General features: G+C 42.1%; 1 protein-coding gene across 4 annotated transcripts in view; it reads left to right on the forward strand.

Annotated features, from left to right (window-relative positions):
• nbeal1 (neurobeachin-like 1) overlaps nt 1-14,742 on the forward strand; it is a 48,247-nt gene that overhangs the window by 13,919 nt on the left and 19,586 nt on the right. For 3 of the 4 annotated variants that reach the window (XR_006400850.1, XM_044344485.1, XM_044344486.1), the window contains 18 exons: nt 407-492; nt 1,543-1,909; nt 2,150-2,256; nt 3,925-4,011; nt 6,641-6,724; nt 7,085-7,183; nt 7,306-7,877; nt 8,298-8,430; nt 8,816-8,935; nt 9,403-9,712; nt 10,010-10,095; nt 10,319-10,408; nt 10,593-10,770; nt 10,911-11,044; nt 12,231-12,390; nt 12,629-12,731; nt 12,823-12,982; nt 14,408-14,566. Coding sequence is in view for 3 of the 4 variants with exons in the window: in XM_044344485.1 (XP_044200420.1) it covers nt 407-492; nt 1,543-1,909; nt 2,150-2,256; nt 3,925-4,011; nt 6,641-6,724; nt 7,085-7,183; nt 7,306-7,877; nt 8,298-8,430; nt 8,816-8,935; nt 9,403-9,712; nt 10,010-10,095; nt 10,319-10,408; nt 10,593-10,770; nt 10,911-11,044; nt 12,231-12,390; nt 12,629-12,731; nt 12,823-12,982; nt 14,408-14,566 (3,035 nt within the window). In the remaining variant the exon portion in view is untranslated. The remainder of the gene's footprint in view (nt 1-406; nt 493-1,542; nt 1,910-2,149; nt 2,257-3,924; nt 4,012-6,640; nt 6,725-7,084; nt 7,184-7,305; nt 7,878-8,297; nt 8,431-8,815; nt 8,936-9,402; nt 9,713-10,009; nt 10,096-10,318; nt 10,409-10,592; nt 10,771-10,910; nt 11,045-12,230; nt 12,391-12,628; nt 12,732-12,822; nt 12,983-14,407; nt 14,567-14,742) is intronic. The other variant, XM_044344487.1, reaches the window with a different exon arrangement.

Raw genomic sequence — 14,742 nt, forward strand, 5'->3', positions numbered from 1 at the left:
AACAAGACATCACGGAGCCAAGACATCACATGTCTTCTACCCAATTGGATGTGTTGACAGATGAGTTAATGGATGACTGGAACCACCACGACCTCGAGGTTACTGGCAAGGCTGCCACATGCCTGTGTGTGTTTGTGCGCTGCTGTGTGTGTGCTCACTAATGCCCTATCTTATCCACTTTGCAGATTTCATTTGGCTTTCATGAGTGTCTGTGTGTATGAAAGAGTTGGAAAAGATAAAGGTGTGTCTGTGTGCATTCATCAGTGTTTTGGTTATGGACGAAAATACAGGAACTTCAACAGTTAGCTGTTAACTGTGGTTTCCTTTTATGGTTGTATTTGCATGGCTGACATCATGGTTATAGGTTCAGCTAATGCCAGTGTGTGTGTGTCTGTCCTCTTTCCAGAATGCTTCCAGGAAAGTGAACACCTGAAGGAGAGTCTGAAATGCTGCCTGCTGCACCTGTTTGGAGCTATAGTAGCTGGTGATCAGGTAAGCCTCTGGACGGTCTGGAGGTCAGACAGACCTTTTAACTGGCAGGTCACAGGCTTGATCCCCTTGATCACTGCTCCGCTCTTATCTCCTCTTGTTGGCCATGGATGTGTTTGGAGAGTGTTCCAAGATCGGATTACTTTTCATTTATTAATGAAAGCTGACCGTTTAGGCTTCCACTTTCTTGGGCCACAAGACATGAGCGTTAAAGTCAAATAATCACATAAATAAATGGTGACAAGATTTCTGCTGGCTTTCAAATATTTATTAAATGATTCTTCTTCTTCTTCTTCTTCTTCTTCTTCTTCTTCTTCTTCTTCTTCTTCATCATAATAATAATAATAATAATAATAATTTATTATTACATTAATATAATTATGTTATATCAATAAAAATAAAATATTTATAAAATATTTATTAATTTATCATTGTAATTAATTAAACACTCACTTGTTGAATCTACAAAAGAAATGCCCTCGCATTTGTCAGAGTCCAAGGTGATATCTTCAGATGTCTTTTTTTGTTTGGAATTGGGAATTTTCTTCCATAAAAACAATTAATTGATGATCAAAATAGTTGCAGATTTATTTTCTGTCGAATGACTAATCGACTAATCATTTCAGCTCTACATATATTTGTGTTTCAGGAGGAGCTGTGAAGAATGGGGGCAGTAAACTATTGAGTTGTTGTTGAATTTGTTTTTGTTTGTTTTTTGAAAATTTTGTGCAAGATGAGTGATTAACAAAAAAAACATGTATGACACCCCGATAGCAAGAAGCAACAGGACCAGACAATAAACCAAGCAAAACAACAAGATGAACCAAAAATAAATATATAAATAAAATTTTGACTTAATACTGGATGCATGTGTGTAGGTGTGTGTGTTTGTGTATGTGTGTGTGTGTGTGTTAATGTGGGTAGGTGATGAAAAATGAATGTTATTGAGTTCTCATCCCGTGAAACCAGGCGGTGTGCCTGCTTTTGAGTAACCCCTATACCTTTCATTCCATCTCTCCAACCTCCCACCCTCCATCCCTCCGTCTCCGGCAGAGGAATGCTCTGCTCGCCATCTCTCCAGCCACCATGGAGGTGTTGATGCGGGTGCTGGCTGACTGCTCCATGGGTAGTTGCTCCTCAGACGAGGGCGAGGACTGGGACAGCGAGGCCCCCGACCGTAAGGCGCTGTTGACTCTGGGCTGCCTGAGGGAGGTGGTGCAGCGCCTCCTGGCCTCCAGCTCTGACCAGCGGCAAGTGGAAATCGCCTCTGTGCTGGAAAACTACTTCAAGCTGCTCAACTCGGACCCGGCGGCTGTGGTTGCCGCCCGACAGCAGCAGCAGCAACAAGCCAAGGGCCGAGTGCCAACTCTAGGCCGACACTGGGAGAGCCGATTTGTGGCGCTGCAAGTAAACATGCTAGGTAGGGTCTTCGTTTATGATAAAGGCCTCAAATTACAATTGTAATTGTGATATCTGTTCTGTTTTGTTGAATCAGGATTTTTCAAGCTAATGTAACTTATTCCACTTCCTGTTTTTATTTCTGTCTTTGCTTTTATTTCTCTTCTTTCTGTCTATGTCTCTCTTTCTTTCTCCATCTCTGTCTCTTTGTGTTTCTGTCTCTTTGTCTGCTTCTCTGTCTATTCCTACTGCTGTCTCTCAGACACTATCAGGGACATGTTCCTGTGTTCAGACAGGCCAGTTCTACAAGCCATCTTCCTCAACAGTAATTGTTTTGAGCACCTGACACGACTGCTGCAGAACAGCAAGGTAACAGCATAGGTCTTCCTCTCTAAATATAACCTGAAAACGGCTGGTGTTTGATAATTCTGAGCAAATTTTTCTAGCTCAGAACTGGGGCAAAATGGAACATTATTCAGAGATGCAAACTCTTCACCTTTCAGCGAAATACGATGTTTTGAGATCAAAATATGTCACCTACGAGATTCAAGTAAATCAGAGGAGAAATAGTTAATTTTAACTTCAGCAATACAAATCCTTGGTTTCCAAGAATTCCAATTATGTGGTTTGGAGCTTTCTACTCGTGTAAACCCGTCTTAAGGGGCGTCTCATACGTGACCATGACAACAGCAAAAAAACAAACAACAGCAAAATGACAAGTAGTTTGATTTCTACAAGTGCTAAGTCAGTAGTTTTCACAATGCTGCTTATCTGTTTACATCAAACCTCACACCAAGACACGGGTAAGATGAAGCAGCAATAACGGACACCAATTGGTTTATTTGATACATATTCTGCATTTATGTTACTTGTCATATGTAATTATGCATATAGACTAGATGTAAGCTTTTCAGGAATTTTACCAATTACATGCTTGATAGTGGAAGAGTGTTAACAAATAAGCTACTACAAGCAGATTTTCAACATACTTTTTTATCTTGTTGTTGTCTTCTTGTTTTTGTCTTGTTCATGTATTCAGCTCCCACATCTATTGATTCCTTCTATGTGTTTTATGTAGGGTTGTTTTACCCCATAAAGCCTGTTAGTTTTCAGGCAGATGCAAGTATACTTAAAACCAACTAGAGATCAGAATGTAAAGCGAATATGTTTCAAAATGATATCCCGGGGGAGCATGCCCCCACACCCTCCTAGTTGTGACAGGTTTTCTCTATCCACGCAATGTTCTCACCTTTTTTACCCCCTACCCGTTTGCATCCCTGATTATTCCGAACTTATTTGTTGATGATATCTTGTATCTGATACTACAAGATCCTAAGGCTGTTTTAAGTTCTAATCTCATATCATTATGACATCCCCTAATACACATTTTCCCCCACTGCAGTCCTTATTTATGTAGGAATCTATCAAATTTTTTAGATGTTTTTAATTCTGAAATGTGTTTTTTTTCATACTTTAATTGAAGAACTGACATTGTAGTAGTGTAGTACAACTATACATTAACCAAATTTGCTTTTTTAGCTATTAATCTACTCATTTGCAGTTGTGTTTTGTTCTGTAAATAAAGGCAACTTTTAAAGAAGGTTGTTTCATTTTAGAGAAAGCCATTTTACATGAATATGTCCAGAATCATAGAAATCAGGATGGTTCTTTTACATCTCTGGTAAAACAGCTACCGTAGGTCAGGTATTGTACATGTAATATAGGTAGATTTATTTGTCTAGATCAGGTCTAGCCTCTATGTCATGTTTAGTACTTCAGCTTTCAGAGTGAGAAAGAGCATTTTGCCCACCCTGCATGTTTACCTCCCCGCAGCAAGGCTGGATCACCCACCAACACGCCTCCACGCAGTGACCCCCGCTGAGGGTCACGGCTTTTAACCTCTCACCCTATCCTCCACTCACTCATCTTTCCTCCCCTGCACAATCCTCTGTTTCTCCCTTGTCTTCATTTTTCTCTCTCTCTCTCTCTCAACCTCCCCACATGCTATGTTGACATGTTGCCTGTTGTTTGTGTCAGCTGGTTAATGCTAGGTGCACGGCGGCAGACAAGGACCAGAAAGATATAACCAACAACAGGTTACTGACAGGAGAGAGGGACACTCAGGTACCGCCGAGAAAGCCCCACATCACCTGACCCCCCCCTCATCATCCACCTCCCTGCCCCTTGTCCTCACCCGCTGCTGCCACGTCCCACCACCTTCACCTCACCAGAGCCATGTGGCCACTCCACAGCAAGACCTTGCCCCAGATAATATTTATAATTGGATTATCTTTTAACAAAAAAAACCAAACAATAATCCGCCCACTGAGTAGCTCTCAGTTCTAGTCATTGGATTGTCAGTGTGCTTGCAGGAAACACACTGTTAGTCACGTGTGCATTATTTATTGAACATATTGTTACTGTAACACTAACCACGTTTGTGATGTGTAAGGTTTTCACATTAATACTCTACTTGTGGTTTAAAGACAAAAGCAGAGCACAGCAGGCCCAGAGATCAGGTTCACAATGTAATTTTAAATGAAGCCGCGTTCTAGTTACTGTAAGTCTTGTTTTCACTAAGGTGTTGCACTGCTGATTCCCTGTAACACACAGGCAATAGTGCAAGTACTTTATAAAGTTTTCTTTTAGATTAAGTAAAGCAGCATAATGGTTAACAGAAGGTTTATACAGTAAAGGTTCTTTCTTTTCTAGTACTTCTCAAAGCATTAATATCAGTCTGAAAAGAATTGGTTTACTGCCTTCTGTGGTTGCAAGTTACAGGTCTGTTGCACCTCTGGGTGTGGTCCAGAGTGTTGCACCTGTAACCAATAGTGATGTCATAATGTACTGACACACCTTGGAGTGCACTTCGACATCTCTCACAAGTTAAACAACTGGAGGTTGACAAAACAAGATTTTCAGGTCAAAAGTTTATGTGTTAGACAATTTCCAAATGTACAAGAATTGTACCAATGTGCATCATATAGATCTCTGTATTTTATTTTCTGGGCCTGGTGGAACATCACATGAAATGTAGCAGCTACTAAAGCACCACTTGAAGTATCTGAAAAAGATGAATTTATCAATCATGTGCCCAAATCTGAAGAAGTTTATGTCTACATCTACACAGTTTATCTTCCCACACCTAAAACTGCTCAATATTATCAGCTATTGTTGTCTTTGGCACTATTTATCATGTTGCAAGCTCTAAGACATGAATCTGTCTCTTACCTGCCTAGGACTGTCTTCTGAAAGGTGCAGTGTCTGTAACTTATCAGTCAGAACTCATTCACTAAATCATCTCATGTGCACAGAAAGGTCACCTGTTCCCTTCAGAGTATCCCCACTTTTATTCCGCTCTTTGTACTTTTCCTGCTCAAAGAGGAACCTTTTAAAAGGTATAATCCCTCTATTGATCTGGATGATGTGAATACAGGTGGACAAACCCGCATGAAGACACACACACACACACACATCAATGAGCCTTTGTTGTAGTTCAGCTGTAACCTGATACGGTGGCAGATGCTGCATGTTTTAGACATTAAGCTTTTGTCGTTTGCGAGGTCACCTGTAGAACTGCAGGTTTAGTAAGTGAAAGCAGCTATTTAGTTCAACTACAGTAGAGAATCAACAGTAATACAGGTGCAAGAAAAAAAAACAACCCAAGTCCAAAATGAGAATTGACCCACGTTGCAGTGCAATATTGCCGTCTTGCTGTGGAGTGACCTGTTTGTCTCCCTCACAGCTATGTCTACTTCATTTCATTTTTTAATTGCAATGATCAGTTTCCTCACCCCTCCCTCCCTTCCTCTCCCACCCTCCCCTCCACATTGTCCTGGTTTTCTGCGGTATACTATGGGCTCCACTGGAATGCTTATCACATTGGCCTGGTGTGTGATCTCACAGAGTTCAGTGGTTTGAGGTGATCTGGACTCAGTGATGATGATCTAAGTGTTTTAATCTTCGCCACAGTCCCTCTCCAGCTGGTCCAAGACTCTCTGTAGGATAAACCAAGCCTACAGCTGCATGTTTACTCTAATGACGGGTCCAGTGGCCCAGAACATGTCGGACATGAGCAGGACGGAGCTGGATGGAGATGTGTTTTTATGTTTATTTTTCATGGTTTGGCTTGTGTTTTATGGGTTGCATGCTTTGTGTGTGTGTGTGTGTGTGTGTGTGTGTGTCTGTGTGAATAAAAAGAGTGAGGTACTTCTTTGTGGTTGTCTGTGTGTGTGGAGGTGGGTGTTTTGTTTTTGTTTTGTTCTTGACCAAGCCCTGAGAGCTTCCTGCTCCAGTCGGATCTCCCTATTTCTATTTAAAGGGATTGTTTTTTTACCTGGAGCAGAAAGACAACACTTATCTTCACTATAACATCTGCAGTACAAGCTTTTATGCCGGCCCCTACTGCAGTGACAAACAGGGTTCTAACCATCACTGATGATTTTACTCACATTTTACACACACACACTAATTGATTCAAACTCCAAATCATCTGCTTAAGTCTCCCTTTTATTCCTCCAAGTGTGATGCATGTTGTATTCAATGCCTTTAAAAGGTTGATCATTATCATTTTAGCTTTACGAACCTTGTATATGAATGTGGCTTTAAATTGTCTGCATGCTTGTTGCCCTGAAACATTCATCTGGAATAAGAGGAGATTTGACCAGCCATGTGTTATTACATTCTCTGCTCACCGCTAAAAGAACAAGTGATTGACTGTAGTGAGTGACTGACTAGTCTTATTTTCTTTCAGGTGTTTCAAGGGCGACTAGACTCCTTGGCTGTCGCAACCATCAAAGCCCTGACAACAGTGATGCACAACTCACCAGCTGCAAAGGTAAAGGGATCACAAAAAAATGCATTTAATTACATGCTACGAATATACTTTTTATTTACTTACTGCTGAATTGTAAAGCTCTTCATTTTATGGGCTTCTGCCTCATCTGAGAAGGCTGAATCTCATGCTGTGATGGATGGAGATAGAGAAGAAATTGTAGTTTGGGATGTTTACAGACGTAGTTAAGATCGCTCAACCAGATTAGAAATTCTGAGAAGTGAAATCGACCATCTTTTCCTGACACAGTTGTCATCAAGGTTCACTTCATAACATGTTTTGCAGACCTGAATAGAAGTTATCAGCACTCAGATGTCTTAAAGTTGTATTTTAATTTATTTGTTTTTCCCATTGCCCCTGCAGGAGGTGTTCAAGGAGAGGATTGGTTACAATCACCTGTATGAAGTGCTCATCTCGCTCGGCCAGCCGTCTCGACACTTACTCAAAGAGCTGATGAACATGGTTGGTGAACATGATGTCACGTTAACTACCTATTGTTTCCTGACTGACTAAATGCTGCTCTCTAATCCGCTGTGTTCTTTATCTCTGTCTGTGTCTGTTTCTCTATGTGAACATGTGTGTAGGCGGTGGAGGGTGAGCACACCTCAGTGGGGCTCCTGGGCATCAGTAATGTGGAGCCCTTGCTGCTGCTCGTCCAGTGGCTCCCAGAGCTGGACTCATCGGAGCTGCAGCTTTTTACAGCCGACTGGCTCCGCCGCCTCAGCTGCCTCAACCGCCAGACCCGCGCAACCTGCGTCAATGCTGCCATGGTCATGCGAGCACTTGCTGCCCTGGAGCGTCACCAGCGGCTACACAGAGCTTGCGCTGAGAGCCTATTGGGATTGGTAGGCTCACTGGGCTCCCAGTCCATGAGTGCCAGGGAACTCTTGGCGCTCCTGCGCCTCCTCAGGCCTCCAGAGTCTAGCCAAGCACACCCCTACGTGGGTCCCGCCCTGAAATCCCTCCTCGCCATGGTACGCAAACAGGGCCTGGAAAGTGCCATGCAGTACTTTGATCTGTCACCTAGCATGGCTGGTATTGCAGTTCCTACAGTGCAGCGCTGGCCGGGCTCTGCCTTCAGCTTCCTGGCCTGGTTGTCACTGGACCAGGACCAGCTGGGACCAACCAGCAAAGACAAGAGGAAGCAGCTCTACAGGTGAGATTAAAAGAGATGTGGAGAGAAGAACTGACACTGAAAGAATGGAGGAGAGAGACTGGAGGATGAGGGAAACCGTGTTAATGCAAGTGTTTCAACTATTTATATCAACCAAATATGGCAAACAATAATACGATAGAGAATCCAGCACCATTTGGTGTAATCAGCAATACATTTAATATCAAAATTGGTGTTGCTATGGCAGCTGCTATCTGAAATTTCATCATAAAGCTTTCTTTGTATGATTATTTATAAGTTTTCTTCACAAAAGTAAGCATTATCAGGAGATGACATGCTCTGTTTCTTGTAAAATCCCCAAACGTCTCAGCCCTGCAAAACCAGAGATAACTGAAAAACATGTCAAAAGTATACATGTCAACACCTGCTCAAAACTGTTTTCCTTTATTTCATCCCGTACAGCTTTTTTACCCCAGGTGGGACGGGGTTTGAGGCCTTCATCAGCTCAGCGGGTGTGCTGGTGGTGGCTGTTTGTACGAAGAAGGAGTATGTCACAGTCATGCTGCCTGACTACTGCTTCTGTGACTCTCTGTGGGTGAGTCAGGTTTCATGTCATCATTTATTGATGATTATCTATTATCTATTTATTATTGATTTATTGATTTACTGGACAGGAAGTGCTACTCGTACAGCACTGAAATACTGAACACAGCATCAAAATTAAGAATCAATATCCATCACATGTAGAAAATGATATTGCTTTAAATGATAATGATTTGGATGACTCCCTTTACATATCCCAAAACATTTTCTTAGACTCACTCATACTTTAATTGGCCAAATAAGTCAAAGTATTGGAAATTCTGAATATTCCAGGGTCTGGCAACACTGATGCCTGACTCTATGTTTAGAAGATGAACACATTTTAACCTAAGATCTTTATTAAAGGAGCTAAATTGGGACTGAATATCTGTCTACAGCACAGCATCGGTGTGGTGCACGTACCAGGAAAGAGGCCGTTCGGACAGAGTCTCGTCTACATTTATGTGGATGGACAGCAGAAACTGTCTGCCCCCCTCAAGTACCCCACCATGACAGAGGTGAGACCTGCATTCACTTGATTAATAATGGAAAATAAGCAACTTCATAGCAGCATGGTCAACCAACCAGATTGTGTGTGTTTTCATTCAGTTTGTCTGCCAGTGCTGTTGGCAAGTGACATTATAACCCAAGTTTTTATCTTTTCACCATTTTGCAGAGATGAACAGGCAGATGTGAAGATGTCTGTTGTAAATGCAGTTGAATTTACTTAAATGTCATTCTGCTTAATTTAGCAATGAACCATGAGAGGCTGTGCTAATGCATTATGAGGCCATTAAATAAGACACAGTCTGAAATTAATGATGAATGTTCTGGACTGAAATCCTGTAAGGAATCATCAGTAACCCGCTGCTTATTCTTTCTAATTTATTTATCTGTTTATGATAGAGCAGGGTCTTAAATGCACATCATGCAGGTTTTTATTTCTGCTCACTCCCACTCTTGTTCTCTTCTCATCCACCCACAGCCATTTACCTCCTGCTGCATTGGCTCAGCAGGCCACCGGACCACCACTCCCCCGCCGTCCCAGATCCCAGACCCTCCCTTCTCCTCAGCCACCACACCCACCACTCGCTCCTCGCTGGGTGGGATCCTGTCACCACAGACGTGGGGAGGACTGCTGGGGGGAAAGCCTGAGTCTGTGACTAAGCTCATCTCAGCGGGGACCCAGGACAGCGAGTGGGGAAGCCCCACGTCGCTGCAGGGCCAACTGGGAAGCGTCATGGTGTTCCATGAGCCCCTACAGCCCAACCACATAAAAGCCATCTGTAGTGCTGGTAAGCAGAGAGAGAGGGTGTGAGAGGAGGAGGAAGAAAGATAGAAGAGGAGGAGAGATTTATAAATTACAGAAAAGTATAGTGGGATGAAGGCAGCGTGGTGTTTGATAGAACAGTATTTCATAAGATGAGCAGCATCCCACAATAAAGATGAAAAGCAGTACAGAAAACACAAATTCAAATTCAAATGATGATATTGAAACTGAATACAGATCATAGATTACGTAAAAGTAAAGTAAGAATGTTTTTTATTCTATTCTTTCTCTGTCTTACATTCTCACTCTTTCTTCTATGCAGGTCCAAACTGTATCTCTCCATTCAAAGCCCAGGAATCAGAACTTGGTGACCTTTCAACCAAATTGCTGCTACACTACTCACCCAAGGTAATTTGGACCACTGCGGTTTCAGCCATTTCTTCTTAAAGCTTTAAAATCAGCCACATAGGTTCCTTCAGCTCTCTGTGTGTCAGAGTGGGGAAATCTGGCTACTGCTTTCAAATGTAGTCACCATGAATTAAGAAATTATTTTAGCAAGATAAAATGATATTCTTACAACAGTCCAGGAAATCTACCAGTTGTTCCCTAAACGTGGCTATTTTGTCAACAGGCGTGTAGGAACCCCATCTGCCTCGATCTGTCCCCCAACATGCTGCATGGACGCTTGACTGGGAACAAAGTCGTCAACTGGGATATCAAGGTGGGAGGAACATCCCACTCATGCTGTCACGTTTGTTCTGTGCTCTGAGGAATATTGCAAGGACTCTAACGTGACCTTTGCGCACTTTTTTCTATACCTTTAAGAGCACCCGCTACATGCCGACCTCTCTTATATGAATGTGTATTGTCTGTATTAATATATGTTGTTGTTCTGTCTTTGGCAGGATATGATCAACTGTGTGGGCGGCCTGCAAGTGCTTATCCCTATACTGGAGCAGTTATCTCTGATGACCCCTGATCAACAGGCCATTGATCCTGCAGCTGGGTCAGATTTCATCACTCCTGATGTGACTACACCAGCTGATGGAGATTGGGTCATTCTCCCATCCAACAGGGCTTCAGGTCTGTTCTGCCACAACCTCAAATATTACCTCCCCCTCCTCCCCCAATTTCTCCTTACTCTCCACTGAACTGTGAAGTTGGGGCACTGTGTTAATAAGCAGCATGTGGAAACAAATGTATTTTCTCACATTCTATTTCAGAGGCACGCCTGGAGAAGAATCTGGTGGCCACCTTACTGCTGGTGCTGAAACATTTCCTGCAGAGACACCTAATCAACCAGGAGAATCTGCTCCACTCGCATGGTCTCGGCACACTGGGAGCCCTGCTACAGAAGGTCTCTGTTTAAGCCTAAACCGCCACACGACTGATATTACCAGGGTGTCAGGGCGTAGACGGGAATAATGGGCGCTGTGCACAGGAGGAGACTATTAACTAAAGATCTGCAAATGATTAAGTTCATAAATCATACATTTCTTGATAGCAGGCCAGTCTGAAATGAAAATATGAATATGAAATAATATTTTCAATTCATACTTGAAGACCACAAAACACAACTTGCACCAAAAACATAAATTCTATGCCTTTTAGCAAATTATGGGGTGGGGTATATGATTCGGCAGAGGTGTGGTTCTTGACAAACAGTGTCTGGCCATTTTCTACTGATGGAATGCATTTCACAAAATGAATTAATTACACAGTATCCCCACATAATACTAGTCCATGCAAAAAGGACTTAGAATAAACCTCTTGTGTTTTTCACCCTATTCAAGCTGGATTAGTTTTACTTCAAGAGGTTCTGCAGCGGAAGAATTAAGAATCTCTTACTGACTTCAGTTTTTTTGTGCGAGGCCCGGATACAAAACGGTGTGAGAATCATGAACGGACCTCACCAAGTAAATTAATTCGCCTCAGATGGCTTTTGTCCCCGTCTGTATGTTCATCTATGTGTTTGTTCTGTGTGTCTGTGTTTGTCTTTCCTTTGTATCGCTCTATTTCCCTCGATTGCTCATTCTTGCTTCCTCAGCTCTCTTTCTTCTGCCTCTCCTTTTGTATCTTTTGTCCAATCTTCTTGGCCCAAGTGCCTCAGTATTTATTTGTTTATTGGGGAGGGGGGGAGTGGAAATACCTCTGAATCAGCTTTTAAACCATGGGAAAGTAAAAACCTCCACAGAGACCCAGATTAAAGAAAGTGTCTTAGATGCGGTAATAATTGCTCTGGGCAAAGCAACCACACCCTGTAAATGGTGAGTGTTCAAATAAACCACTTATGTGTTTCCCCATTCCAACAAGTCCCTTATTTGCATTGTGTAGACGGTGTTAGGGGTGATGTTGCTTGATAATTGTTCGTCAGTCGTGCTCATTAGTGTTAATGTGACAGAATTGCACCTGTTTCACCTGTCTCTTTGTTTCTTAAAACTCACATTTTCAGATCATCTGTGTATTCTCTCCCTTTTGCATGTGTGCCTGTAAAGTTGAACTCATAGTTATGTGAATACAATATATTGTTTGTTTGTGTTTAGCTGCCAGCGGGTCATGTGGACGTCAGCGTGCTGGTTGCTATGCAGCTGCTGATAGAGCAGGTGACATATGAGAAGAACCAGGCTCTGCTGCAGCAGCTTCACACACATCTACTGTTCAACTTCAACATCTGGAACAAAGGAGACTTCCCTTTACGCATAGGTGAGATCTATATTTATGTACAGTATTTATGTTTGCATGTTTGAGAGCGTGTGTAATTATATATTCACTGTTCTTCTGTAAAGGTGAGATCAGATTAAATAAGAATTGGTAATAGCATCAATGAAAAGGATGCTGTTGAGTAAAATAGTTATTAAGAATAGAGCAAATAAGAGTATGTCCCTGATTGAGACTGTCAACAGTTCTGAGTTGTGCTCTTGTTTGTTTATTTCTAATGAAGGTCATATCCAGTACATGTCCACCGTCATCAAAGACAACAGGAAGCAATTCCGTAAAAGATACGGAGTTCAATTCCTTTTGGACACAATACGCCTCTATTATGGGTGAGACTCCATTTCCCACCTGATATAATTTTTCCCAATGCAGTCTCTAGTCTCTTCAACTCAAAACATCCCGCTCTGCTCTATACTTTAGGAAGAACAGTAATAAAGAGAGTGACCTTAGCGAAGATGACATTCGTACCATCCGGGCGTCTCTCTGTGGCCTCATCAAGTACTACATCGGCAAGGGCATGTCACAGGAGGAGATGCACAGCATTCTGGGATACATGGCTGCTATCGGGGACGAGGAGCAGGTGAGGGGGGAGAGGTTATGATGGGGGGGACTCAGAGCAATAATGCACTTAAAAGTTCTTTAAATAAACCTGTTTTGTGAAAGGAAAAAATGAGTATTTTAGTAGAAGATGCACCACAGTGCCTGCAGAAAGAAAACGCCAAGCTTAAATCTTGACATAAAACTTCTTGTTGTACTAGATCAGAGTGCAGCTAAGATTGTCCCCAATAAAGACCAGAATACCCCTAAAACACATAAACAGAGTGCAACATTCACTATGAACAAAAGTTTAATTCATTTTTAACCTCACGGGGAGTCCGTCAGCAGCTTAAGGTGTGTCGTGCCAACATCTAAGAAATTTGGAGTAGGTCAAGTTATTATTAGTGTATGTTTGCCAGCTGACCCTTTTATTGTAAAACGGGTTACTGCCAACCACTCTTGCCATTTGAAGAGTTCATTGTGAAATATGATGAACCTCATTACAGGATTTTCTGTTTCCCCATGAGAATTACTGCAGCGATGCCTGCGCAGGAAGCTGCCGGCTCATTTCCCGCCTGGCAGCTGTTTTGCTGGCTTCTCTCTCACTCCCTCTGCATTATTTTTAAACATTTTTTCTCTCTGTAAGCAGAAAAATCAGAGCAGGTTTCTCCCACAATACCCATCAGTGCGGTATGGCAGAGACAGACCGCTTAAATACTTGTCTGTCTATGAAGCCGTCTGTCTTAAGCTCACGCACCCGCCGGATAAACTTTTCACAGGACTTGGTTTCTGTCACCTATTTTTTGAAATCCATTTCCTCCTCTTGTCACACCTTCACTCTACCTCTCTTCCTTTTTTAGTCCCGGCTTGTTTTTCATTTTGTCTGTCGCTTTGCATATCCTCTTACACTGCAGTACTAAATGTGGGAGCTTACATCACCTTCTATGAACATATGGTCAATATAATCGCATGATCCTCCTCCACTGCTAGGCATCTGCCAGCTCTCTCATACAATTTATCCATTCGAAGTCTTCAAAAGCTTAATGGATTATCTTGAAATACTTAAAATATATACTGTGAAAAATTCTCGTTCAATGTTGTCTTAAAATTGCATTTGTTGTACAAATATAAATTTTGCAATATGAGCACGCAAATTGTTTTGGTTCCAAATGAACGCTGCCACACTTTTAACACCATTAAACAACTGATTCCAATATCAGATTTGCTTTGTCCACAGTTCCCAGTTCTTTTATATTTTACATTGGCCAAACGTGGTTAAAGATGCATACATTTTTCTGCTATCTTTTAGTGCTATGATCTTTTTATCAAAATTACACTGAAATCTGTCAAAGCAAGCAACCTTGACTACACAAGAGTGAAAAAATGGTGGGAGTGCTGTCTAAAGGTCACTACTGTACTTTCTTTTAGGTGATTAATCCCGTTTTTGTTGTGGTTGTGTGTTTTGCAGCTTTGTGGGCTGCTGGAATTGTTGATTAGCCTCCTCCAGAGCAGTCAATCCAGGGACCAGCTCTTCTTGCTCCTTTATGAGCCCGGGGCGGCCGACTCCTGCTATGCTCTTCTGCTCAATAACAAACACTCAGACCGACTCCGAGAGCTTGTCTTCAAGGTGGGTTATAGCCAACTACACCTGGGAAGCAAATACTAACCAAATGCCTCTTGTAAAATGTGTAGGATTCACTGAATTCCACAAATCTTTCTCTTAACAGTGCTAAAACAGAAATAAGGTTTTTGTCAACAAGTGTGTTAGACAAGCAGAGTCATTACTTGTATTATTTTTAAACT

This window comes from Thunnus albacares, chromosome 24 (genome assembly GCF_914725855.1).
Source record: "Thunnus albacares chromosome 24, fThuAlb1.1, whole genome shotgun sequence".
Lineage (NCBI taxonomy): Eukaryota > Metazoa > Chordata > Actinopteri > Scombriformes > Scombridae > Thunnus > Thunnus albacares.